Raw genomic sequence first — 26,474 nt, 5'->3', positions numbered from 1 at the left:
CCTCATCATGCAAATTGCAAAAAGAAAGGCACATGACGCAGCTTTCAAGCTAAAAGCAATCGTGGAGTCCGATTAAGAAGGAAACAGAGCTACTGCACGTAAACTATACTTTGCGAGCGTGTTGCTAGCAAGTTTTTCGAATAAGGGAGTGTGGGACGACGACTATATGACAAAGTATCTTTCCCAAACTGGGGAAGACGACTTTGATGACGTCATTTATAAGGACGAAGATGAGGAGGGTTGACCGTGATTTCTACGAGTACGGTATGTTTCCTTAACAGACTCGTTTACTGTGATGCGAGCGTGTTGCTAGTAGCATTTTGCTACCCTTCACAGGCACGGTTTGGGATGAAAGTTATAATATTATTATCAAAGCTTTGAAAACTCTCTCGGTGTACCGTCTTTCTTTGTAAATATGTGTAACCATGTATAATACTTATTTGCAACTGTATATTTTCGTAGTGTATTTATTTTAGAGACTTATTCCGATATGTTTTCCATGGGCAAATCAAAAAGAAGGGGCGAAAACAATTAAATAATTAAGAAAATAGCGATCGGCTGCTACCTTCTCGATAAGGAAGGATATTACATCAACACTGCTGATGACTTGAAAACTATACAGTAAGCGTTGGCATATTGATCCAAATATAAATATTTTCAATACTCAGTGAGTACTATTGGGGGCGGCAGTAGCTCAGGAGGTAGAGCGCTCGTCTTGGGATCAACGGATCTCAGTTCGAATCCCGGCTCGTCCGTGTTACATGTGGAAGTGTCCTTGGGTAAGACACTGAACCCGTAATACCCCAATAAGCAGGTTAGCGCCTTAGATGGCTGCAAGGCCGCTATTGGGAAACGTAGAGCACATTGTAAAGCGCTTTGGGAAGTCATTGACTTGAAAAGCGCTCTATAAAAGCAGATCATGTCATTTCATTTATTGTTTTGGGATCAATACTGTCTCTCCATTTTAACTATCACTATAATAATGTTGACAATAGGTTGTAAGATTAAACATACATTATATTGTGTTTACACTTTTTTTGCAAAATTGACTTTATGTACCAAGCATTGTGCAACAGAAGGTATTTTTGTTGTTTCGTTGTTACACAGTATTTGTATTTTCGTTAGATAGACGCTTTTTTGGTTTGATTCTCTTGACATTTGTTCTGAAGAAGTATCTTATTTTTTTTACAATGTTAAATGTTTATTATATTGCAATCTATATACTATTTGCAAGGGCAGCACGGCGGCGCAGTGGTTAGCTCTTGTGCGGCACAGTTCATGTCATGAGAACCTGTCGTGGGTTCAAATACAGCTCCAGACTTCCTGTGCGGAGTTTGTATGTTCTCCCCATGCTTGCGTGGGTTTCCTCCGGGCACTCCGGTTTCCTCCCACATTCCAAAGACATGCATTTCAGGTGAATTGGCCGGTCCAAATGGTCCCTAGGTGTGAATGAGCGAATGAGTTGTCTGTCCCTGTGTGCCCTGCGATTGGCTGGCAACCAGTTCAGGGTGTCCCCTGCCCACTGCCCGGAGATGGCTGGGATGGGCTCCAGCCCCCCCGCGACCCTAATGAGGATAAGCGGTACGGCTAATGAGATGAGATGGGATACTATTTGCACTTTTTTATTTTATTTTCAAATATTGTGCAAGGAAGGGAATTATAAGCCTCATGTTGACATTCTTATAGTAGTAATTCAGTCACATTGCTGCTTTTTTGGTTTGACTCTCGACTTTAGCTCTAGAACAGTTGTTGTAGTAGAAACATTTCAATTTTTTCTATACATTTTCTATGTTGGGGCGGCAGTGGCTCAGGAGGTAGAGCTCTCGTCTTGGGATCAAGGGATCGCAGTTCGAATCCCGGCTCGTCCGTGTTACATGTCGAAGTGTCCTTGGGTAAGACACTGGACCCCTAATACCCCCAATAAGCAGGTTAGCGCCTTACATGGCTGCACGGCCGCTAATGGCAAATGTGGAGCACATTGTAAAGCGCTTTGGGAAGTAAGTGACTTGAAAAGCGCTATATAAATGCAGATCATTTTATTTCATTTCATTTACTGATAAAGTTTGCATTGTTAATTATTTTGTTTAAAACAAAAATAAAACATTTATAGGTCCTCCGATTTTTTTTGTGCTATGTTTAACCAAATTTGATTTAACTAACTCACTGGAGGGTATTCAATTATTCAATGATCATGAAATTTCCAAGCAGAAAGGTATCGTTTCAATATCGGCTGACACTACCCTTTGTTTTACTACTTGTTATTGTATCGACATCAGAATTCTTACCATCGCCCACCCCTACTCCAAGGATACTCGACTGTGGCACACATTTTGCGATTAATTATCTACAGGGTTGGGTAGGGTTACTTTAACTGGATTACTTTCAATTACTTTTGGATTACTCCAATACCAAATATGCTAATAAAAGACCAAAATAAACTAAATATGAATAAAATGACTAAATTCTGTGCAGGCTTGGGGAGTAACGGAACACATGGAACGGCAAAAATGATGTTGGCAAGCTGTTTGGATTTATTTTCATTTTATTTCTGTCGCATTTTATGTTAGTTTTGCCGGAGATCAAAGAGATCAAAGCCAGGAGAGAAAGCTTACCACGTGTTGTGAGTCATCATTTTATTCATATTTAGTTTCTTTTGTCTTTTATCAGCATATTTGGTATTGGAGTCATCCAAAAGTCATTGAAAGTAATCAAGTTCAAGTAACCCTACCCAACCCTGATTTTCTATTTGAATGTGTAAAACTGGAGTGTCATGCCCAATTTCGCTGTCACAATATGTTAACCCATTTTGTAACAATGACAATAAAGGTATATTCTATTCTATTCTATTCTATTTGATGTGAGCAATTAAATTAAAATGCACAATTTCTCATGGCACACTGTAGTGTGTTGAGGCACCCTGGTTGAGAAACACAGATGTAATGGATTTGATGATCTGCAATTCAATTTTTTGCGGTGCCTCATAGATTTCAACAGGGTTCGGTAGGGTTACTTTAACTTGATTACTTTCAATTACTTTTGGATTACTCCAATACCAAATATGCTAATAAAAGAAAAAATAAACTAAATATGAATAAAATGACTAAATTCTGTGCAGGCTTGGGGAGTAAAGGAACACATGGATTGGCAAAAAATGATGTTGGCAAGCTGTTTGGATTTATTTTCATTTTTTTTCTGTCGCATTATATGTTGCCGGAGATCAAAAGTGATCAAAGCCAGGAGAGAAAGCTTACCACGTGTTGTGAGTCATGTTTTGTTTCTTTTGTCTTTTATTAGCATATTTGGTATCGGAGTCATCCAAAAGTAATTGAAAGTAATCAAGTTAAAGTAACCCTACCCAACCCTGGATTTCAACAACTGAAAAATTTTCATAACGAACCCAGCCCGGTGTCAACATGTTCTAACAAATCCGTTTAATGTGCACAGATATTTTAAAGCAATATACAATTCTTTTTTTATTAAACCATGAGTGCTCTTGCTGTGAATTTATAGAGTGAGAAGAAGGAGATGATAGTGGCTTTCTTGTCTGCATGTTATAAATATAACATCATCAGGTACAACCCGGTACTAAACACAACTGTACACACCGGGATCTTTGCTCAGTGCAGCCACGCACACACAAAAGTTTCACTTCAGTCTTTACAGTGTCTCTTCAAAGGGGCCCCTTTAATGCGCGGCTCTGGAATTGTGTCCCAGAAGCGGCAGCAGCAAGGACATAGGGCCCTCCTTGAGACCCAAACCCCCTTAACCCCATTCACCTGTTTGCCCTTCCTTATCTCCACTAGACGTCTCCCTCCTTCTTAGTCAATCCCAGATAAGCTCTTCAGTCTCAACAAATAAGTTAAACATTACAAGAAGGCAAACAGGGAGGGAGACAATGCTTTCTATTTGAGAAGACGGTGTTTCCCACAACAAGTACAAGAAACATTGGTCCTGTCCAGCTGAAGGGAGCTTGGTGAGTCCTCGACATGACCTCTGAAGGAGTAGGAGGCATATTTTCTTGTCTGAAGTGCTCCCGTCATCATCTACACGTGTGCATCTCCTCCATTTTGCGGCACTGCCTGCATTTGACGTAGCAGCACCAGTGGAATTTACAGCTGCACCGGTCCACCACCTCCACTTGCTGCGTTTGAAAACCGCGACCGCAGCACAGTAGCTCGCAGCCATCGATAGCCTTTGAGGTTCTGTTACACTGGCGGCCTACGGTGCCCAGCATGCCTGGGGTACGGGGGTCATGGTCGCAGAAGTCCGGGCTGGGTTCTAAGTAGACCAGATCTTCATCAGTGTGAGGTTTGAACTGTGAATTGCGAGGCACTAGGACTTTTGCGGAGCCCATTTTGCGTTGTTCCACTTCAGTGGCCCCATCGAACTTCTCTTTGATGATGTTGCCCACCTTGCGAAAGGGAGGCATTGCTTTCCAGCAGGTCTTCACCTCACATGAGCCTGACACACCATGACATTTGCACTCCACTCGCATGTGAGCCAGGATGGCCTGAAAAGATGCAACAAATGCAATGAGGTGACAGAATAAATACATTCAAATTGTACCAGATAGGTTAAAAAATAAGCACATATTGGGATGACTAAAGGCTTTTTAATTATCCATTCATCCATCTGTCTATGTATCAATCTATCCATAGATCCATCCATACATACAAGCCATCAAAGCGGCGCTGCCACGAGCGGCTGCCTTTTCCAGCAGAAGCCCTATTGTTTTATTGTCTGCTCCTATCTTCGGTGTTTTTCTTCCCGTTTTGACAACTACACTATGGATTACTTCTATCCTATGGACATGGGTTTTAGCGCACAAAAATGCGTTTATTCAAGGAATCAACTCCTTGCCCTTGTTGTAAGATACAGAACTGTACTTAAGCACATTTTTTAGTGGAAGTAAGACGTTGGCAACAAGATTCACTTGATATAATTGGAAATTATTTGAATGCAACACAAACTTTTTCTTCTTTTTTACATGTTTTTTTCTACTTTTTTAAAAATTCCTTTTAAAAAAAGTCTCATTGCGTTTATTTTTTTCCGAGCTGTTACTATTTCTTTTTGTTCTCTATTTACTTTTTTTCTATGTTTCTTTCTTTTTTTTTCTGGCTTTTTTTCTAAATTTTTCCTTCTTTTTTTCTCTTCCTTTTGTTTCTTTTTTTCTCAGCTTTTCACTACTTTTTCATTTTGGTATTTTTTTCTTTTTTTGTTCTATTCCCTTTTCCTTTAAGTCATTTTGTGCATAATTTTACATAATATTTAGTCATGTTGGGATTAAACAAGCAAAAACAACCTGAAGAGCCGTTTAGGACCCGAAAGAGCCGGTTCCTTTTAGTGAGCCGAGCCGAAGAAGCCGGTTCTCGACAAACTTTACTAACTTTACTCAACTTCTTTCGACTCGACTTCCAAACACCGCATTTAGGACACAACGTCAGGGGAACCCGTGTATTTTTACCTTCATGCACTGTAACTTTGACTTAAGTCACTTGTTAATTAGTAATTTTGAGCCCTCATTTTTTGTGCGCTGGCTAGATTTTCTTGTGCGCTGAGAATATGCGAGCAGCCGGCAATTACGCACGTGCGCTGTTTAGAGGGAACACTGCCAGTGATGACAACTCTAGCATAATATTTTTTCACTGTAGTAGTTCAAATTTAAACTGATCTGAGATTGACCAGCTTTGTTGTTGTGATTGGGAATTTTACATTTAGAAAAAAGTGAATGACAGAATGTGACGGCGCAGCAAATATTGAATTTACCTTCCTTCCGGCTTCATTGTTGTGCAAGTTCATAAGGGCCCGACTGGAGGACTGGCCTTTACTCCTCTCCCTCACATCCACAAAGGACTGAGAAAAAGCCACTCCGTAAGCAATGTTGTCGCTGCAGCCCGACCACTGGAATCCTATGACAAGACATTAGAAAATCAGTAAAATGCACACACACTCAAGTACGCGGATAAAAAAAGTACTGTATCAAATTACACTAAAATGTCTGAGGTGATCCGTATAGTGTTGAAGCAGCAAACTATTACCCACAAGTCAGCAGCTTTGCATTTGACTTATAAGAGGTCTCATTGTTTTGCAGTCTGGCAGCAACCACAGTTTGACACCAGCACAACATTGACTCAATGATAATCCACAAGCGCCACTTTTACTCCATACACATTTAAGCAACAGTTTTTTATACCGTATTTTCCGCACTATAAGGCGCACCGGGTTGTAGGGCGCACCCGAAGAAATAGTTTTTGGTCCTATATTTGACATACATAAGGCGCACCGGATTATAAGGCGCTACAATGGGAACGTCGACAAAACAGTCAGATAGTTCAGTCCAACTTATTACCCCCTTAACATTCCCAAAGCTTGCAAAGAAGCAAATACGTGTCGTAGACACGTGCGGATGCGGTGTCCGTACGATGTCACTCAAATGCATCGTTCCATCATTCGGAAGGTTAAAGTCTTGGGATTCAAGAAATGCCAAACATTCCTTAGTTTCTATTTTCTTTTTCGCTCGCAACTTTACTGTGCATATGACAATAAACACTTGGAATTGAGTTTAATTTAGAAAATAGACACTCCATTCCATCCATTATCTGCACCGCTTATCACAGAAACATCGAGTTCAGTCTGAAACAAGATACTGGGAAAATATATAGCCGGAGTAACTCACCGAAGTCGTTGTGTTTAATAAGAATGCGCATCCATGGTCCTCTTATATCCGTGAGTGTACTAAATCCAGGAGAGTAAAATATTTACAAATACAGAATGGTAAAACATGTTTCCTCTATGCCGTAGACAACCACACTTGCTATTCACATTCATCTTTTTTGGCCAATTGCAGGCTTTGTTTTGCCCCTTTAGCCTATACAAGCCTGTAAATGATTAAAAAGGATCCGCCTCTTTACCTCCGAATAACTTAAGCCAATAGTGATCGATTCAAGTGATGATTGACACATCTTTTTCGGCCAATTGCAGGCTTTGTTTTGCCCCTTAGCCTATACAAGCCTGTAAATGATAAAACGGATCCGCCCCCTTTACTTCCGAATAACTTTAGCCCATAGTGATCGATTCAAATGATGATTGACACATTGGTTAGCCAATGAAACGCCGGTATATAAATCCCAGCATACACCGCGGACCACTCGCGTTCGGGGGAAAATCTAGTCGGCGGCTGCTTGGATTAGTTGCAAGACTTTGTGACTTAATATTGATCCATATATAAGGGGCACTCTATTGTAAAGCGCATGGTCAGCTTTTGAAAAAAATAAAGGCTTTTAGGTGCGCCTTATAGTGCTGAAAATACGGTACTTTAGTTATGATCTTTAAAGCCATATGGCTTAGGATAGAAAAGTTTAACTACTTTTTTATGTCAGATTATTACAAATGGCAAACAACAGATGCTCTCTCCAAATGTTAAAAGTAATTAATTCGATGTGTTGCTGTGCTAGTTTTTTTCCGTGTGTATTTGGAAACAGGAGGGAGTGATACAAACCTTCTGGACTGACTCCATGTACGTTGTGGTCACAGCCACATTTTTCGAGCTCCCCACTGCTGCAGGCCCTTGTGACCGCAAACGCCACACTGGCTGCTGAGATGGCATACACAAAAGCTGCCTCGCGAGTGCCTAAAACCAACACACACACTTGCAGTCACTCTATGAACAAATTACAAAAGTATTTCAGATGGATTCAAATGAATATTACCGTAAATTCCGAACTATAGAGCCCACCTGATTATAAGCCGCACCCATGACATTTTAAGGGGAAAACCGATGTTGTCCATACACAAGCCGCACCTGTATATAAGCTGCATGCACCCACATCAAATAGACACGAAGTTAATCCAAGTCAAACTTCAAGTCCCGCGATTGAAACAAAATGTCCTTCATTGAAGCACTCAGTCCATAAATCACAGCCGCCAAAATGAACGAAGGATGATATAGGTACTTAAAATTTGTTGCAGACCTGCAGATTCTGGGTGCCCGTTGATAGTAATCCAAGGAAAAAAAGTGTATATTTCCAAAGGTAAGGGTGGGGAAAATATATATCCATTATTGTCCGCCGTGTCCACAAAAACTCACCTTTACCGGTCTCCACTTTCCCATCAGCCCGCGTTTGTTCCGCCCCTCTTTTTATATTGCTCGTGCAGAATAAGTGTCTCAAATAAATACAAATAAATACATTACAAAAATATACAGTTGCATATACATTTTACACATATTTACAAAGAAAGACGGTACACCGAGAGAGTTTTCAAAGCTTTAATAATAATATTGTAACTTTCATCCTAAACTGTGCCTTTGGGAGGTGGCCTCACGCTACTAACAAGACGCTCGCATACCTGCATTCCTCCTTGGTAATTACGTCTAAGTTGTCTTTCTCAATGTCGGAAAGAAACTTAATCATGATGACGTTGTTCCACGCTCCCTACTTTAATACTCCCCAGTATTATGCCCGTTTGCTTTTGACATGGAAGCTGCGTCATGAACCTTATTTTATGCAATTTGTACGATGAGGGTGTGTTTACGTTCATAAGTTGTGATCTTCCTCGGCGCATGTATTTCACCAGTCTAAACCTTACCTCTCATAACCGAGCGTTACAAATTTTACATAAATTGGCCGCATCTCTGAATAAGCCGCAGGGTTGAAAATTTTGGAAAAAAGTAACGGCTTATAGTCCGGAATTTACGGTAGTTCACTTGTGTCCTAAAGTTAACCGAGCTCTTCAAAAACCTACCCTGGGTAACAACTTTGCCAAACACCGGCATGCTTTCAAGAGTAGAGCAGTTCCACCGACGGTTCCGGAATTGGAATTGACACTCGTCTATCGCCAGCTGAGCACCGCGACGTACCGCGTCCATCACTTCCACACTGCGCTTACAAATCTGAACCTGCAGCAAACCAGACCCAAAATGGCTTTGTCAAATGTATCAGACTTTATTTGGATCAAGAGACTATTTGGTGAGAGAAATAAAAATAGAATAGAATAGAATATGCCTTTATTGTCATTGTTACAAAATGGGTTAACATATTGTGACAACGAAATTGGGCATGACACTCCAGTTTCACACATTCACAGTGAGGTAAAGAAACCAAGAAGATAAGGAAGAGAGAAGATAAGGTTATAAAACAAGGAGGATAAGGTTATACAGTGGAACCTCGGTTTTCGAACGCCTCTCAGTTCGAACAAATCGGTTCTCGACCAAAAATTTCGAGAAATTCTTGCTTCGCTTTTCGTTCAAAAAATCGGAGTTCCAACGCCGGTACGCTAGGGGCGACGCTGAGCGGCGTACGAGTGTAGATTGCCCCCACCCCTCGTGGAGAACTGTTGTCACGGCAACGCGCACTCCTTTTCTGTTTTCGTTTCAAAAAGCGGTGAAGGGAGTGTTTTAACCCCTAGTTATGCCTCGGAAGAAGGTTGGTGCAAGCAGCAAAGTTGCTACAGGTGAAAAAAGAGGAGTAGTGCGTACAACTATTGCATTTAAGAAAGAAATATTAGCAAAATATGAAGAAGGTGTGCGAGTTTCCCTTCTTTCAGCAATACAGCATGGCTTCTGCCGACCGGTAAGAAATCCTATCCATTATTCTTTTCTTTATCCTTTAACCGCTCACCACTTGTTGTGGAGACCCGGGTGCTAAATGACATGTAAACTACCTGATTTTTTTATTTTTACACGTTCACGTTAGTGTAATCTTTCGTACGGAAGATTACGCTAACGCGAACGTACGATTAGCCCGGGTTAGCTTTACGTTAAATATTCAAGATAAACATTCAGGGTGTTGGAACGGATTAAAACAATTTTACATTACTTTTAATAGGAAAAAACGGCTTCGGTGATCGTACAAATCGGTTTTCGTACAAAGAAATGGAACGGATTATGGTCGAGAACCGAGGTTCCACTGTAGTTATAATTTACACAATATTTACACAAAGAAATGATGGCATGTAGGATGTTACATACATTTGGTATCGTAAGGGTTTGTGCAATATGCATTTGGTGCAAAAATAGTCAAAATAGTGCAAAAAAATAGTCAACATTGTGCTAGGACAGCAGTAAACATAGTGCAGTCAACATTGTGCAAGAAGCATAGACATGAGTACCATTTTACGTTCGTATGAGGTAGTGTGTTTGCAAGAGTTTTCAGTTTTTTGTCTGACAACAGTCCCAGTCTGAATTATTTAAGGAATCAAACCTATTACAATTTTTATAATCATCTTTGCATGAAATGAAATGAAATGATTTGTATTTCTATAGCGCTTTTCAAGTCAATGACTTCTCAAAGCGCTGTACAATGTGCTCCACATTTCCCAACAGCGGCCTTGCAGCCATGTAAGGCGCTAACCTGCTTATTGGGGGTATTAGGGGTTCAGTGTCTTACCCAAGGACACTTCGACATGTAACACGGACAAGCCGGGATTCGAACTGGGATCCCTTGATCCCAAGACGAGCGCTTTACCTCCTGAGCTACTGCCGCCCCAATGTCAGTGATATACACTGACTATCACGAAACGGCAAATCAATCAAGTCAAACCAGTTAGCCGCGGTAGCCTCTTTCTCTTTTTCGTTTTTTTTTTTCTGCAAACGAAGCGAGCGGTTTGATGCTACTGTGCGCATGCATCTGCCGCCTCGGATTTCATGTGGTAGTTTGTGTAGTGAAAGGAAGTCCGTCTCTTTTTAGAGAACCGGCTTTTTCGGCTCAACCTATTGAAGAGAGCCGGCTCTCCAACGGCTCACTTGCTTTGATGCATTATATTACGAATGATGATGTTGTATAAAGAAGTTAAGAAAAAAAAGGAAGTATAAAATGAGAAAATGAAAAAAGACAGGTTTGTGGTTATCCCTTTAATGAGTATATTACCAACAACAATTTAATGCAGACAATGAATTAATAATTTGTATAAGAAAATGTATTATTGAAACCATGTGTAAGTTGAGGCGCAGGTGGTTAAATGTGTTTTTGGTGAATACTATATTGTGTGTCATTGTATTTCAGTCATAAATCTGATAACAGTCCCAGTCTGAATTATTTAAGGAATCAAACCTATTAAAATTTTTATAATCATCTTTGCATCAATGTCAGTGATTGTGTAGGCCTCTGTTTGGATACATTTGAAGGTAATTTGGTAATTTGGAGAGACCCAAATGCCGTGACTTATTCTCAAAAACTCCTGTGAACATTGACAAATGTCACATCACACAGAGTGACTCAGTTAAAAATTTAGGTGTCATATTTGACCCCGATCTGTCCTTTCAAACACATGTGAAGAAAATTACTAGAACCGCTTTCTTCCATCTTCGCAACATTGCTAAAATTCGTCCTATGCTGTCTCAGTCGGATGCTGAGATTATAATTCACGCGTTTGTTACCTCCCGTCTCGATGACTGTAATTCACTACTCTCCGGTCTACCGAAGTCCAGAATCAAGAGTCTTCAGCTGGTACAAAATGCCGCAGCGAGGCTTTTAACTAGGACAAAAAAGTCCAATCACATCACGCCGATTTTGGCTAACCTGCATTGGCTCCCTGTTAGCCTAAGATGTGATTTCAAGGTTCTCTTAGTATTATACAAAACCATACATGGACTTGCTCCCTCATATCTTTCAGATCTGATTTCCCCCTATTTTCTGGTCCGAAGCCTTCGTTCTGAGAGCGCCGGTCTTCTGGTGATCCCAAGAGCCAAGAAGTGTTTCGCATGTTCGAAAGCGTTCTCCATCCGGGCACCGGTGCTGTGGAATGCTCCCCCCCTGATATCCGATCTGCAACCTCAGTGGAAATGTTTATAACTAAGCTTAACACACAATTCTACTCTATAGCATATAAATAACCTATACTTTTTGTGGACCACATGTGCGGTCCCTTCTCAAGGTTTCTTCATTTTCCTCATGTTGAGGTTTTGAGTTTTTCCTTGCCCTCATGTTGTTTCCAGATCAGGGGATGGTGTAATAATAGTCTGAAATAATAGTCTGTGAAAAAACCTGTGCATCCCTTTGAGACTCTTTGTGATTAAGGGCTAAATAAAAATGACTTGACTTGACACTTTCAGGGACAGGAAACAGAGTTGGCATTGTTCACACAGATCTACAAATTAAATCCTAAATAGATAACATAAGTAAGCCTCCTTCTTTACTTAGACATGCCATAGTCACAAGAATTAGACCCAATTTCTAAAACGTAATGGCACAAGAGAAACCCTCCCCCATGACTCAGTCTCTCCTAATATAAGTGTTTAAGGGAATTAAGGCATGTGAGAAAACATTACAGTGGAAAACTGAAAGCTCTTACTACCCTAATTTTATAGCTTGAAAGAATACATCTTTTGAAAAGGACACCCTGTGCAAAAAGTCAAGATTCTCAGGTCATAGGTGGACGAACCTGTCTCTGGATGAGGCCTCGTAACCTCTCACAAGTTTCTTCATCCCGAATGCTTCCTACTGATGATAGTTTGGCCAGGTACCTGGTGGAAGTAATAACAGAAGACATGGAACTTGAGCAGAGAAATAATAACAGTACCTTCAAAATGATATACCGTAAATTCCGGACTATAGAGCGCACCTGATTATAAGCCGCACCCACTACATTCTAAGAGGAAAACTGATTTTGCACATATACAAGCCGCACCTGTATATAAGCCACATGCGCCCACATCTAAACATGTAACACAAACACAAAATTAACCCAAACCGACTTCAAGTCCCCCGATTGAAACTAAATGTCCCTCATTAAAGTCCACAGTCCAATAATCATAGCTGGCAAACTGAACGGAAAATGATACCGGTACTTAAGGTTTGATGCAGACCTGCAGAGTCCGGGTCCCATTGAAAGTCATCCAAGGAAAAAAGTATATATTTCCAAAGGTAAGGGTGGGAAAAATATATCAGATGAACACATTTACCCACGCAACTGCTTTTTCTTTAACCAACTTTTTACCTCCTCTTCTTTCCTTGTCCGTCCCTCACCTTTAGCGGTCCCCACTTAAACTCGGCACCCCACGTTTGTTCCACCCCTCCTTTTTCGTTTACCCGTGCAAAACATATCGGAATAAGTGTCTAAAATAAATCCCCAAAAATACATTACAAAAATATACAGTTGCAAATACATATTATACATGGGTTACACATATTTGCATAGAAAGACGGTACGCCGAGAGAGTTTTCAAAGCTTTATTATTAATAATATAGCTTTCATCCCAAACGGTGACTGAGACAGGGCAGTTAATGGTAGCAACACTCGAGCGCCGCTGGCGGCCGTTAGAAAAATGACATAAATTGGCCGCATCACTGAATAAGCCGCAGGGTTGAAAGTTAGGGAATAAAGTAACAGCTTATAGTCCGGAATTTACGGTAGGTTCTAGTTTAAAAACATAAGTCAAATTGCATAAAAGTTTACCCATTCAATCCATAGGAACCAAAGTTCAAGATCATTTGTACACAATTTTCCAGTTTCCTATTTGTTTGATCCATAATAACCCTTTTTACTCTGTTTTGCAATTTTGTGGTTGTTTGTGAAGATTTGAAAAAAAAAGTTTTTTTAAACGATATGACCGAATCGAGTTAATTCATTCAAACCAAATGACTATTTTTTGTAGTTTTGGGTTATTTTTAAAATATGACCCAGTTTTGGGGGGTTGTTTTTAACCCCACGGCCTAACCGCATGGTCCTTGGTCCTTCAGTTCTAAATATTAAAAACATATCACTCTCCTCAGGTGTTATTCCAGCGGCTTCTAAGTTCGCTGTAATTTGTCACAAACCAGAACAGACACAGGACTCAATTGCATGCGTTTCTCAGATTTCGTTGAAAGAGAGCGAGAGTAAGGCCTGCTTGAAGGGAACGAGCAAGGCGGGAGTGACACTTCCGTGTCGGAAGAAGACAGGCGGGAATGGCAAGTTGTTTGACCAGGGCTGGAGATCAGAGGCGATGTCAAGTTCGCAATAGTGGTCGAAGGCAGGCGGCAGGCAAAACAGGCGTAGTCAGGTTCGGAAACGGGTCGAAAAACGGGAATCAGACAGGAAACAGGTTTTAACAGGGACGGAGTCGTATGGGAACGCTCACTGAGTGAAACACAACAGCTCGCAACGATCTGACAAAGTTTGAACTGAAGTCGTGGGCTTAAGAACGGTGTGGCCACCAATAAGCTTGTCCGGGCTGTTGGCACCAATCAAGCTGCCACAGGTGTTCCAAATAGGGCAATTAAGACAGTAATTAATCCTACACCGAAATGACCCAACCCTTACCCAGAAAGCTTATGTAATTACAGACCTGTGTCAAACCTACCGTTTCTTTTTATTTGAAATGTTGTGGCACAGCAGCTAAAGGATTTTATATCTTAGATTACTCTTTTTGAATCAATGCAATCAAGATTCAGGGTGATTCACTCTACTGAGACAGCCTTGGTTAGGGTAACCAATGATCTTATACTGGCAATGGACTCCGACGCTTCATCCCTGTTGCTGCTGCTGTACATTAGTGCTTCATTTGACACTGTGGACCATAATATCTTACAAGACTATGGAAAAATGGATTGGTCTCTCAGGAACCGTCCTCTAATAGTTCAGATCCTACCTCTCAGATAGGATGCATTCTCTTAATTATGGTTAAATGACATCTGGGCTGTTTAGTGTTACCTGTGGTGTTCCGCAGGGTTCAGTACTTGGCCTTCTTCTTTTCAACATTTACAATACATGCTTCCATTTAGGTGATATTATTCTGATATTATTCTCAAGTATAATATCAGTTTCTATTGCTACACTGATGACACTTAACTGTATCTTTCGATGAAGGAATTTGCCCCACTAAACTGTGGAAATTTGTTCCTCACTGAGATAAAAAGATGGATGTCACTTAACTTCTTGCGTCTAAACTATAAAAAGACCGGAATGTTAATTATTGGTCCATGTAAATGTCGTGACTTGTTCTCAAAAACTGCTTTGAATTTTGACAAATGTAATATCACCCAGGGTGACTCAGTCAAAAATTTAGGTGTCACATTTGACCCCAATCTGTCCTTCCAAACACACGTTAAGAATATTACTAGAACAGCTTTTTTCTATTTTCGCAAACATTGCTAAAATTTGCCCTATGCTGTCCCAGTCTAATTCAGAGATTATAATTCATGTGTGTGTTCCCTCCCGTCTCGATTACTGTAATGTACTACTCTCCGGTCTCCCAAAGTCCAAAATCAAGAGAATAAAAAAGAAAAAAGACAGGTTTGTGGTTATCCCTTGAATCAGTATATTACCAACAATAATTTCATGCAGAAAATGAATTCATAACTTGAATAAGAAAATGTATTATTCTATTTAATTATATTTGCATGTATTTTTTCCTTCTACGGTAAACATCCAAGCTACTTAATTTTTCAATTTTTTATATAATAAACCTTATTCATGTCAAGCAACTCAGTATCTCACAACAAAACGTGTAATTAACAATATATGTATATGATATAACGAAACACCTGTACAATATAACATTGTGTAAATATTGTGTAAATTATAAGTATAACCGTATCCTCCTTGTTTTATAACCTTATCTTCTCTGTTCCTTTATCTTTTACCTCACTGTAAATGTGTGAAACTGGAGGGTCATGCCCAATTTCGTTGTCACAATATGTTAACCCATTTTGTAACAATGACAATAAAAGTATATTTTATTCTATTCTGTTCTATTCTAACATGTTAAACTACATAAATGAACACATGGTATGAGATTTTTTTTCCTATTTTGAAAGGGAAAACACGGCAGTTTGTAAGGGTATGGTGCCGTGGAGGTTGACAGGTAAGAGTTCTTGTGTAAAATGTGGAGATATAAAGTACATTAAACTATTGCAAAAAAACAAAGAAAACTCCAATTTGTGTCGCAAAAATGACGGCTGCACAAAGTGGTTTTTGTGGTTGTATTTCAAAGCAGGACGTGTGACTTTACTGGAAAGCGCCGTTTAGATTATACCGGGCAGGCTGTGTTCCCATGATGTTGTGAGAATGTTTTTGGAATGAAAGTGTGGTTGTGAGTACACAGTGAGGAGGGAAAGTGGTTTATCACAGACAGCACCTCCAGGCCAGACGGGTCAGACAGATATCCCGCGTACACACACAATTGTGAAAGTGTGAGAAAAGGATATCGGTCTTGATGCCCTAACCCCCCCTACGTGCATACACAACCGCCCTACCTCATTTCACTCTCATATCTCCAAACCCAGCTGCGCTTTACCGAAATAGGCTTTCACAATTTCCGACTCTAAATTCCCCTTTGAGGTCGAAGCCTTGATTATGTTCCGTCTAAGGATTCTTAACAAGTCATATTTGATATCTTGTTGAGTCTAAAACAAGTCTAGTTTTTTTGTGGGGGCAGAAGCACCTGATTGAAATAACACAAAGTACATACACAGTGTTTATTTTACCTGTGAAAAGTGATGGGTCCCGGGGACTCGCATGCTCAAAAATCTATGGGTCCCAACAAAGATCTATGGGTCCCCAAAATTGAGTGTTATCGGGGTTGAAAATTTAAATCGGCGACAAATATATAATATAAATCTATATATTCAATCAGTTTTAATCATCACAATTTATTGGTAATACAAATCAGTTATCACTTCAAGATTTTTCAGTTCACAACAATATTGTACATGATACAAAATAATATTACTGATATAATTATATCAATCTGTATTTTCATTCAGTTTGAATCATCACAGTTAATTGGTAATACAAAGCAGTTATCACTTCAGATTTTTCAGTTCATATATTCTTCATGGTTTGCTCTCCCGCCACAGTTGTAATGCCTTCTCGAGGTCCAATCCATTATCATCCTCCTCAGAGCGTAACCAGGAATATCATTTAGTCCATTTTGGCAGAATGGTCGTTTTCTTGCTAAGAGTATTCTTTTGTTTATTTTCTTTCGTCGAATCGTTCGCTTAAACACACATGTTTTCCTTGCCTGCGCGATCTTTTGAAGAATTTCTCCGCCGATTTTCCGTGCCGGAATTATTGCCGTTGGTATCAGTTTCGGCAATATCCATCCATCCATTATCTGCACCGCTTATCCTCAGTAGGGTCGCGAAGGGTGCTGGAGCCTATCCCAGCTATCTTCGGGCAGTGGGCAGGGGACACCATGAACTGCCAGCCAGTCGCAGGGCACACAGGGACAGACAATTTGCTCGCTCAGTCACACCAAGGGACAATTTGGACCGGCCAATTAACCTGACATGCATGTTTTTGGAATGTAGGAGGAAATCGGAACGCCCGGAGGACACCCACCCAAGCACGGGGAGAACATGCAAACTCCATACAGGAGGTTCGATCCCACGACCTCAGAACTGTGCCGCACACGCGCTAACCACTGCCCCGCCGTGCTGCCCAGTTTCTGCATTGTTTCGACTTATTATTGACACTGAAGAAATTACCAATCTTGTGTTGATTTTCACCTAATACTAACTGTTTTTTCTGAGGCATACTTAGCCTTCGCCCAGTGTTCAAAATAACAAGAAACAGTGTTGCTGATTTGTTTTAACACGCCATAAATTGTGTCTGTTTATAAAATCCTAAAAATGTTGGTTATATAAAACAACCCCTACAAACTTGATCATTTCTTTTCAAAATAGCCCACAGATTGTGCAAATTTTGCATTGAGCTCTCAAAAGCTTTGTCTTTTATCCATGACAGATTACAAAATGGCCACCGGCTGTACAAACAACCCAAAAGATCTGCATCATTTTATTTAAGGACAGCAAACACATATTTAGGGTTGGGTAGGGTTACTTTAACTTGATTACTTTCAATGACTTTGGGATTACTCCAATACCAAATATGCTAATAAAAGACAAAAGAAACTAAATATGAATCAAAAGATGACTCACAACACGTGGTAAGCTTTCTCTCCCGACTTTGATCCCTTTGATCTCCGGCAAAACGAACATCAAATGCGACAGAAACAAAATGAAAATAAATCGAAACAGCTTGCCAACATCATTTTTGCCGTTCCATGTATTCCGTTACTCACCAAGCCTGCACAAAATTTAGTAATTGTATTCATATTTAGTTTCTTTTGTCTTTTATTAGCATATTTGGTATTGGAGTAATCCAAAAGTAATTGAAAGTAATCAAGGTAAAGTAACCCTACCCAACCCTGCGCATATTGTATGGATAAAACAACCCCCTATAGCCGGGACATTTTGGTTGAAATAGAATATGTATTTATATATTCAATTAGATAGATAGATAGATAATTAGTCCAATTTGGATATATTTTAGTTCAAAATATGTTATAAGAATCAAAGAAAATAAGCTAAACTAAAGACTTAAACTCATCTCATCTCAATAGCCGTACCGCTTATCCTCATTAGGGTCGCGGGGGGGCTGGAGCCCATCTCATCCATCTCCGAGCAGTGGGCAGGGGACACCATTAACTGGTTGCCAGCCAATCGCAGGGCACTCAGGGACAGACAACTCATTCGCTCATTCACACCTAGGGACAATTTGGACCGGCCAATTCCCCTGAAATGCATGTTTTGAACCGGAGTGCCCGGAGGAAACCCACGCAAGCACGGGGAGAACATACAAACTCCGCACAGGAAGTCTGGAGCTGGATTTGAACCCCTGACAGGTTCCCATGACATGAACTGTGCCGCACAAGCGCTAACCATTGCAAAAACAAATTAGTGGTGGTATTGCTACCATCAATGTTTTCGCATGACTGTAAAACAAACGCTTAGCATTTTATCTTTTGTTTTGAAAACTATTCCAAAAGTTTGAGAGGGCAGCACGGAAAAAAATTAGGCCCTCTAGCAGCTCTTATTCTGTTTCTCTACACTCTCTACACTGTGTTCCCTAGGATTTTTTAAGTCTGGTTTATGAGTCCTTGGTTATGAGTTCCCAAGACCACACATACCTCTGAAAAGCCCTTTTTGTCTATTTCAGTGCGATGGAGTGGCAAACGCCCAAGGCATTCTGCTGAAATTATTGCTTTTTTCGGGATACTACTAAACTGAAAAGGTAGACAACATATCGATTTCCAGCGGAAAGGTTTCCGAGACCAAAACAATTGATTTGGAGAGAAAATCAAAATTTCCTATTAAATATGTAAGATTTATGTATAAATTCTATCTATCTTTCTACCTTGGTCATATCCCTCAAGAGGGGTGACCGACAGCAAGACAAACACATACCATAACAAAGAAAATAAAAGAGGGAAAAAAATTGCAAAAAACACACACAAAATTTTTGGGACCATGGCCAACCCAATTGCCCAAACACCCAAACAAGTTAGGCACCTCAGCACCTAAGTTGGTCATGCTTTCGTCCCTCCAGATGAAATGGGACACCAGAAAGCGACCATGTCACTCGGGTCAGGGTGACACAACACACTCTTTTGTTCAACAGCAGGGCCCGACAGCTTTCACTGGTTTACCCCTGCTGCATCATACGGGTTCCCTGCCCATCCCTTAGAACGAGCCCAACATCCCACTATCCTTTCACAACACCTCTCCACTCCTTCCTATCACCAACAAGAGCTTGAGCTTCCATTATATTTAGACCTCTTTCTTGCAGTGCACTCATTACACTATCCATCCACGTCAATCGCGGCCATTCTCTTGTCTCCTTCCATTGACTTCTGCTCTGTAGATCCTCTTCAACATTGGCTCCTCATCCATCCTCTCCATGTGTCCAAACCAACCGAGTACTCTCTTATCCACACGCTTGCTCAGTTCCACTACTACTCCAGTTCTGTCTCTCACCATTTCATTTCTCAATCCATCCAATCTTGTCACTCCTAACATAGTCCTCAAACACTTCATCTCAAAAACATTTAATTTCCTTGTTAAATCTTCTTCTTAATGTATAAAAAATTATCCACAACATTGACTCAATGATAATCGCACAAGTATTTGCATGTTCTCCCCGTGCTTGTGTGAGTTTCCCTCACACATACCACGAAAAAGACACATCAGATCAAAATCAAATCAAATATATTTGTTAAGCACTTTTCAGGCAAAAAAAATGCCACTTAAAGTCTATGTCAGGTTGTCCCTAGGTGTGAATGTGTGAGTAGGTGGTCTGTCTCTGTGTGTACTGGCTGGCAACCAGTTCAGGGTGTCCATTGCCCGCTGCCCGAGGACAGCTGTGATGGTCTCCATCACTCCACGACCCTTGTGAGGCTAAGCGGCGCAGAACATGGATGGAGGAAAATACTGTACTTTTATATGTTGGGAAATGCTTGAATATGTAAATAGGGGTTGTTCTTTGGTTTTAATGTATAATAAGATATTTAATAAATACATAAATAGAGGTTTCTACTTTGGATATTTTGCCTATCGCAGGTTATTTTTGGAACACAACCCCTGTGAAAAACGAGGGATTACTGTATTTAAAAAAAGCTGAAAATTAATAATTGATATTTTTTGAATGAGTGACAAAATTGGATAGATTGAGAAATGAAATTGTGAGAGACAGAACTGGAGTAGTCGTGGAACTGAGCAAGCGTGTTGATAAGAGAGTACTCAGTTGGTTTGGACACAAAACCCCTTTTCTCCCACTCTCTGTCTCTGTCTCTTTCACTCTCTGTGTCTCTCTTTTTCTCTTCCATTGTTGCTCTTTGTCTCTTTCTCTCTCTGTGTCTTTTTAACTTATTTTCCTCTAACTTCCTTTTTTCCTTTTCTCTCTCTTCTCTTTCTCTCTTCCTACCCTTCGCGCTTTCTTTTCTCTTCTTCTGTCTTTCTATTTCTCTTTGGACTTCTTTCTTCCACTCCCTTTCTTTCCCCCTCTCTCACGACTTCTCTTTTCATCTCTTTTGTTTCTCACGCTATCTCCCTCTCTCTCTTTCTTTGTCCCACTCTCTCTCCTTTTCCCTCCCTCTTTCTCTTATTTCTTTATCTCTCTTTTTCTTTCTCTTTAATCTACTAGTCCGGCCCCCGACAGAATGTTTGTTCTATCTTGTGGCCCCCGAGTTAAAATGAGTTGGACACCCCTGTTCTAAGGGATGGGCAGGGCACCTGTATAATGCGGCAGGGGTAAACCAGCGAAAGCTGTCGGGCCCTGCTGTTGAACAAAAGAGTGTGTTGTGTCACCCTGACCCGAGTGACGTGGTGTCCCATTTCATCTGGAGGGACGAAAGCATAACCAACTTAGGTGCCGAGATGCCTAACTTGTTTGGGTGTTTGGGCAATTGGGTTGGCCATGGTCCAAAACCTTTTGTGTGTGTTTCTTTGCTATTTTTCCCCTTTTATTTTCTTTGTTATTGTATGTGTTTGCCTTGCTGTCGGATACCCCTCTTGGGGGATATGACCAAGGTAGATAGATCGATTTTTGGAATGGAGAAAAATGCAGGCTAACTTATGTGCTGTCATTCTTTCAGACACCTTGGTGGTCAGACACCTCGCTCTCTTCCCAGGTCCTCTCATCTCATCCTCTCACCATCGCCGATAATCCTCCTTTCAGTGCCTCTTTGAAGGTCGCGATCAAGCCGAGCAGACAATGTCGGTATTCAGCACTCGTCACTGAGATAACCTCGCTCCTCGCCACTCCACAGCATCTCAGCCGTATCCATACACGTACAGTAAGAGCACACACTTGGAAGTGACCTAACATTGACTCACTTTATTGCGGTGGACTTAGAAGGTCTCCAAAAGTTGAAGTGGATGCAGTTTCCATGATGTGAGCACCAGGGTTGGGTAGGGTTACTTTAACTGGATTACTTTCAATGACTTTTGGATTACTCCAATACCAAATATGCTAATAAAAGACAAAAGGAACTAAATATGAATAAAATGACTCAATTTTGAGCAGGCTTGAGGAGTAACGGAATACATGGAACGGCAAAAATGATGTTGGCAAGCTGTTTGGATTTATTTTCATTTTGTTCCTGTCGCATTGTATGTTCGTTTTGCAGAAGTTTAAAGAGATCAAAGCCAGGAGAGAAAGCTTACCACGTGTTGTGAGTCACACTTTTATGCGACACAGAGGAAACTAAGGATTTTGTTTTACTTAGCAAGTATTTTTATTGTTTTTGTTTTAATAATAATTTTTCTCATAAATGAATAAAAATACCTTAATATATTTGCATATACGTGTGCATTCGTCTAGATACATAAAAGATTATTAGATAGATAGATAGATAGATAGATAGATAGATAGATAGATAGATAGATAGATAGATAGATAGATAGATAGATAGATAGATAGATAGATAGATAGATAGATAGATAGATAGATAGATAGATAGATAGATAGATAGATGAATTGATAAATTGATAAATTGATAGATAGATGGATGAATTGATAAATCAATAGATGGAAAACTGGAACAAAATATGGAACAATAAGAAAAAAATATAGTCTAATACTTTTACACTTAGTGGTTCAGTTGGAAGATATCACATTTCAGATTTTGATATCTGTTGTTGTTTTTCAGTATTTTTTCTTATGACATGCTGATACAAACTATTAAACTATTAACTATTAAAGTACAGTTCAAATTGAAAAGATAGAATAAATAGATTCTAAAAAATCACTATTTTTACACACACACAGCTGAGAGACGGGCACTGGAAAAGCTGCGCTCAATCATGGACAATTCATCACATCCACGACACAGCATTATCTCCAGACAGAAGAGCAGCTTCAGCGACAGACTGCTGTCACAGTCTTGTACCACAGACAGACTGAAGAGATCTTTTCTTCCTCATGCCATGAGGCTCTTTAACTCCACCCGGCGGAGTAAAGGCCCACATTAAACCACACCCCCTACATTGCATATTACTGTGTTTTATTGCAATGTGTATTCTGTGTAGCACTATCTAGATACTCTATATAACACGCTACAGTGGGTATTAGCACCTCACATTGAGTATTTGTATATTGTATTCTTTTTGGTTTATTATTGTATTTTTCTCAGCACAGGGATGCTGCTGGAAATGTGAATTTCCCTGCGGGGATGAATAAAGTATCTATCTATCTATCTATCTATCTATCTATCTATCTATCTATCTATCTATCTATCTATCTATCTATCTATCTATCTATCTATCTATCTATCTATCTATCTATCTATCTATCTATCTATCTATCTATCTATCTATCTATCTATCTATCTATCTATCTATCTATCTATCTATCTATCTATCTATCTATCTATCTATCTATCTATCTATCTATCTATCTATCTATCTATCTATCTATCTATCTATATATATACACGTTTATTGTGATTTTGAACATTTGTTTTCGCTATTAAGTCATGGGAAAGAAACAGACAGACCTTGAGCAAGCGTATGAGATTTTGAGCCCTCCTTTCCGGTTATCTGTTCATTCTGCAGCGTTTACCCTTGCTTCCCTCAGACGAGGTTAACAAAACACCTCATCTTAGCGGCAGAGGAGTCCACCCTTAGAAGGGCAAAGCAACACACAAGCACACAGATGCTGGCAATCCTTCTGACGTCTTTTCCTTCCTGTGCAAATCTTACCGACCGAAACTCTATAGAGCCGGCGTTATTGTGCACCCCGCAATGGGTAATGCAACAAAAACCCACAAATAGCCACGAGATGCGCTTGGGTCCAGGTGGAATAAAGCCAGCCTCCCACTTAGAACCCCCTGTGGCTTTATGAAAAAGAGATAAAACAAAACCAGGGTGACTTCTATCTTGGGGGGAGAGTAACTTCAGTGGAAATCGGTCACTATTAAAAACAATATTTATGTCATGTTTTTAAAACGTGCAGATTGAATTCGATGTATGGAGTGTAAAGTGTGTCCATGCATGTATACAGGAGTAGTGGGCAATGTTCCCTGTAATTTTCCAGGGGTCTGAGCGTTCACACAAAGTTGGTGGGCAACGCTTGAAACAACAGTGAGCAACGGCAATCCCAAATGTGGCAACTAAGTCATTAGCAAACATGTCACAAACTTGAAATCATGTTACATTTTGCTGAGTTTCCGGCAATGCAAAATTCTTTTTTCACTATTGAATGAATTGACTTATGTATTATTGCAAAGGCTGTACGGCCTACAAACGTCATTTGTTTTTACAAAAATTATTTTATTAGATTTCCATTTCTTTTTCGTAATATCTTTTTTGGCATAATACTAACATTTTTGGGGGCTCATTGAGTCGGTTGCACGATGCTAAACTCTATTTAATCACATTTTTTAGTGGGTGTAAAATGTTGGGACAAGATTGACTTGGTATAATTGGAAATTATTTGAATGCAACAAAACTTTTTCTTCTTTTTCCCTGTTTTTTTCTATTTTTTTAAATTCCTTTAAAATAAATCTCATTGTGTTTATTTTTCCTAGCTGTTACTTTTTCTTTTTGTTCTCATTTTTTTTCCCTTTGTTTCTTTCTTTTCTTTTTTTCTGGCTTTTTTCTGAATTTTTCCGTCTTTTTTCTCTTCCTTTTGTTTCTTTTTTCTCAGCTTTTCACTACTGTTTCATTTTGGTATTTTTATCTTTTTTTGTTCTATTTCCCCTTCTTTTAAGTCATTGTGTGCATAATTTTACATAGAAATTGGTCATATAGGGATTAAAGAAGCAAAACAACCTGAAGAGCCATTTAGGACCCGAAAGAGCCGGTTCCTTTTAGTGAGCCGAGCCGAAGAAGCCAGTTCTTGAAAAACTCTACTGACTTTACTCGACTTGGTTCTACTTCGACCTTGACTTCCAAATACCGCATTTAGAACACAACGTCAGGGGAGCCCGTGTATTTTTACCTTCATGCACTGTAACTATGACTGAATTGCTTCTTAATTAGTAATTTTGAGCCCTCATTTTTGTGCGCTGGCCAGATTTTCTTGTGCAATTGCGCACGCGCGCAGCTTAGAGGGAACACTGGTAGTGGGCCATCAGGGCCTGCAGGGCTTTCTCTGTGGGCCCAAAACAACTAAATTGTGTGATTTTAATTATATTTCGTCCACTAATACTTATAAAATAATTCCAACATGTCTGTCAGCTTCCTCTTATTTCCTTTCCACTGGTTGTGCGGCTTTCAGATTTTTTTTTTTTTTATTTGAGCATGTAACCCATCACATTTCAGCCAAGGTCAGAAATGTACCTGGGGGAATTCACAGCTAGTGTTGCAAATCCTGTTGCATAAAACTAGCAGGGTTGGGTAGGGTTACTTTAACTTGATTACTTTCAATTACTTTTGGATTACTCCAATACCAAATATGCTAATAAAAGACAAAAGAAACTAAATATGAATAAAATGACTGCATTTCGTGCAGGCTTGGGGAGTAACGGAATACATGGAAGGGCAAAAATGATGTTGGCAAGCTGTTTGGATCAAAGAGATCAAAGCCAGGAGAGAAAGCTTACCACGTGTTGTGAGTCATCATTTTATTCATATTTAGTTTCTTTTGCCTTTTATTAGCATATTTGGTATTGGAGTAATCCAAAAGTAATTGAAAGTGATCAAGTTCAAGTAACCCTACCCAACTCTGAAAATTAGTATATGAATAGTAAATAAAGTTGTTGCTTTAACAAATCAGATTTTGAGTCGGGAACACCAGGGCCTTCTAGCAGGCGTAGGTAAACTTCAGCGTTTTCACAAGCCATGATCGGCTCGGGGCGGTAATTCACCACAGTCGTAGTGCCAACCGCTGTTAAACTTGAAGAATAATTAGTGGCTATTAATAGAGTGTACTCGCCAGTGCTATGAAACTATATGTAGAAACCTGCACAAGCAAATTTATTGTTGTGTTGATTTAATAGCAATTTTGTCAACCCTGATGGCTGAATGAGGAGAAATTGATTTGGGCGCGGATTTACCGTCAAAGCCCTTTCAAAGATGGACCCTTCAAGAATACCTGGAAGTCATTAAGAAAGGTCGGACAACTCCGAAGCTGGCAAGACTGTTGCAACCAGGAAAAGGTTTTTTGTCCGCCACTTTCAGTCCTCTGTCAGTCACCCTTCTCGACCAGGGTAGATAGATTCCAAAACATGCATGTTAGGTTAATTGGTCCAAATTGTCCCTCGGTGTGGATGAGCGAGCGAATTGTCTTTCCCTGTGTGCTCTGCAACCAGTTCAGGGTGTCCCCTGCCCACTGCCCGAAAATAGCTGGAATTGGCTCCAGCACCCCCCGCGACCCTACTGAGGATAAGTGGTGCAGGCAATGAATGGATGGAATTTTGTAGATGGAATTCTATGAAAAAATGTAAAAGCAGGATATAGTACTGTATTTTATACTGTTATATGCTCTAGTCATTTGATAAAACTCAAACAAATGCAACACCCCCAAAATATCTAAATAAATACCTAATCAATTTGTAATAAATCAGTATTAAAACAATCATCAAAAATGGACACATATGTAAAACTCTCCCCTTGTTTTTGGAAGACATCAGACAGTAACTGGCGTGCAGAGCCAAAAATGTCAGTACAAGCCTCCTCAATGATGTGACTAGCAAAGATAACTATGCTGTTTTAAGCGATTCTAAAACCTGTAGAGGGCACTATTTCACCATTTGTTTTTATTGTGCGCGGTCC

The 26,474-nt window shown here is 39.9% G+C and overlaps 1 protein-coding gene across 2 annotated transcripts in view; it reads right to left on the bottom strand.

The window, feature by feature from the left end:
* Window positions 1-2,793: 2,793 nt before the first annotated feature.
* wnt4 (wingless-type MMTV integration site family, member 4) overlaps window positions 2,794-26,474 on the bottom strand; it is a 58,811-nt gene continuing 35,130 nt past the window's right edge. The window contains exons 1-6 of one of the 2 annotated variants that reach the window (XM_088339068.1): window positions 23,255-23,308; window positions 12,379-12,460; window positions 8,743-8,896; window positions 7,499-7,630; window positions 5,767-5,909; window positions 2,794-4,510 (exon numbers count right to left, since the gene is read on the bottom strand). In XM_088339068.1, the coding sequence (XP_088195194.1) occupies window positions 4,040-4,510; window positions 5,767-5,909; window positions 7,499-7,630; window positions 8,743-8,866 (870 nt within the window). In that variant the 5' untranslated portion in view covers window positions 8,867-8,896; window positions 12,379-12,460; window positions 23,255-23,308 and the 3' untranslated portion in view covers window positions 2,794-4,039. Of the gene's footprint in view, window positions 4,511-5,766; window positions 5,910-7,498; window positions 7,631-8,742; window positions 8,897-12,378; window positions 12,461-23,254; window positions 23,309-26,474 lie in introns of those variants that run through there. The other variant, XM_088339067.1, reaches the window with a different exon arrangement.

This window comes from Urocampus carinirostris, chromosome 6 (assembly GCF_059441175.1).
Source record: "Urocampus carinirostris isolate Australia breed hairy pipefish chromosome 6, RoL_Ucar_1.0, whole genome shotgun sequence".
NCBI classification, from domain to species: Eukaryota; Metazoa; Chordata; class Actinopteri; order Syngnathiformes; family Syngnathidae; genus Urocampus; species Urocampus carinirostris.
This window is presented reverse-complemented; position numbering and strand designations above follow the sequence as displayed.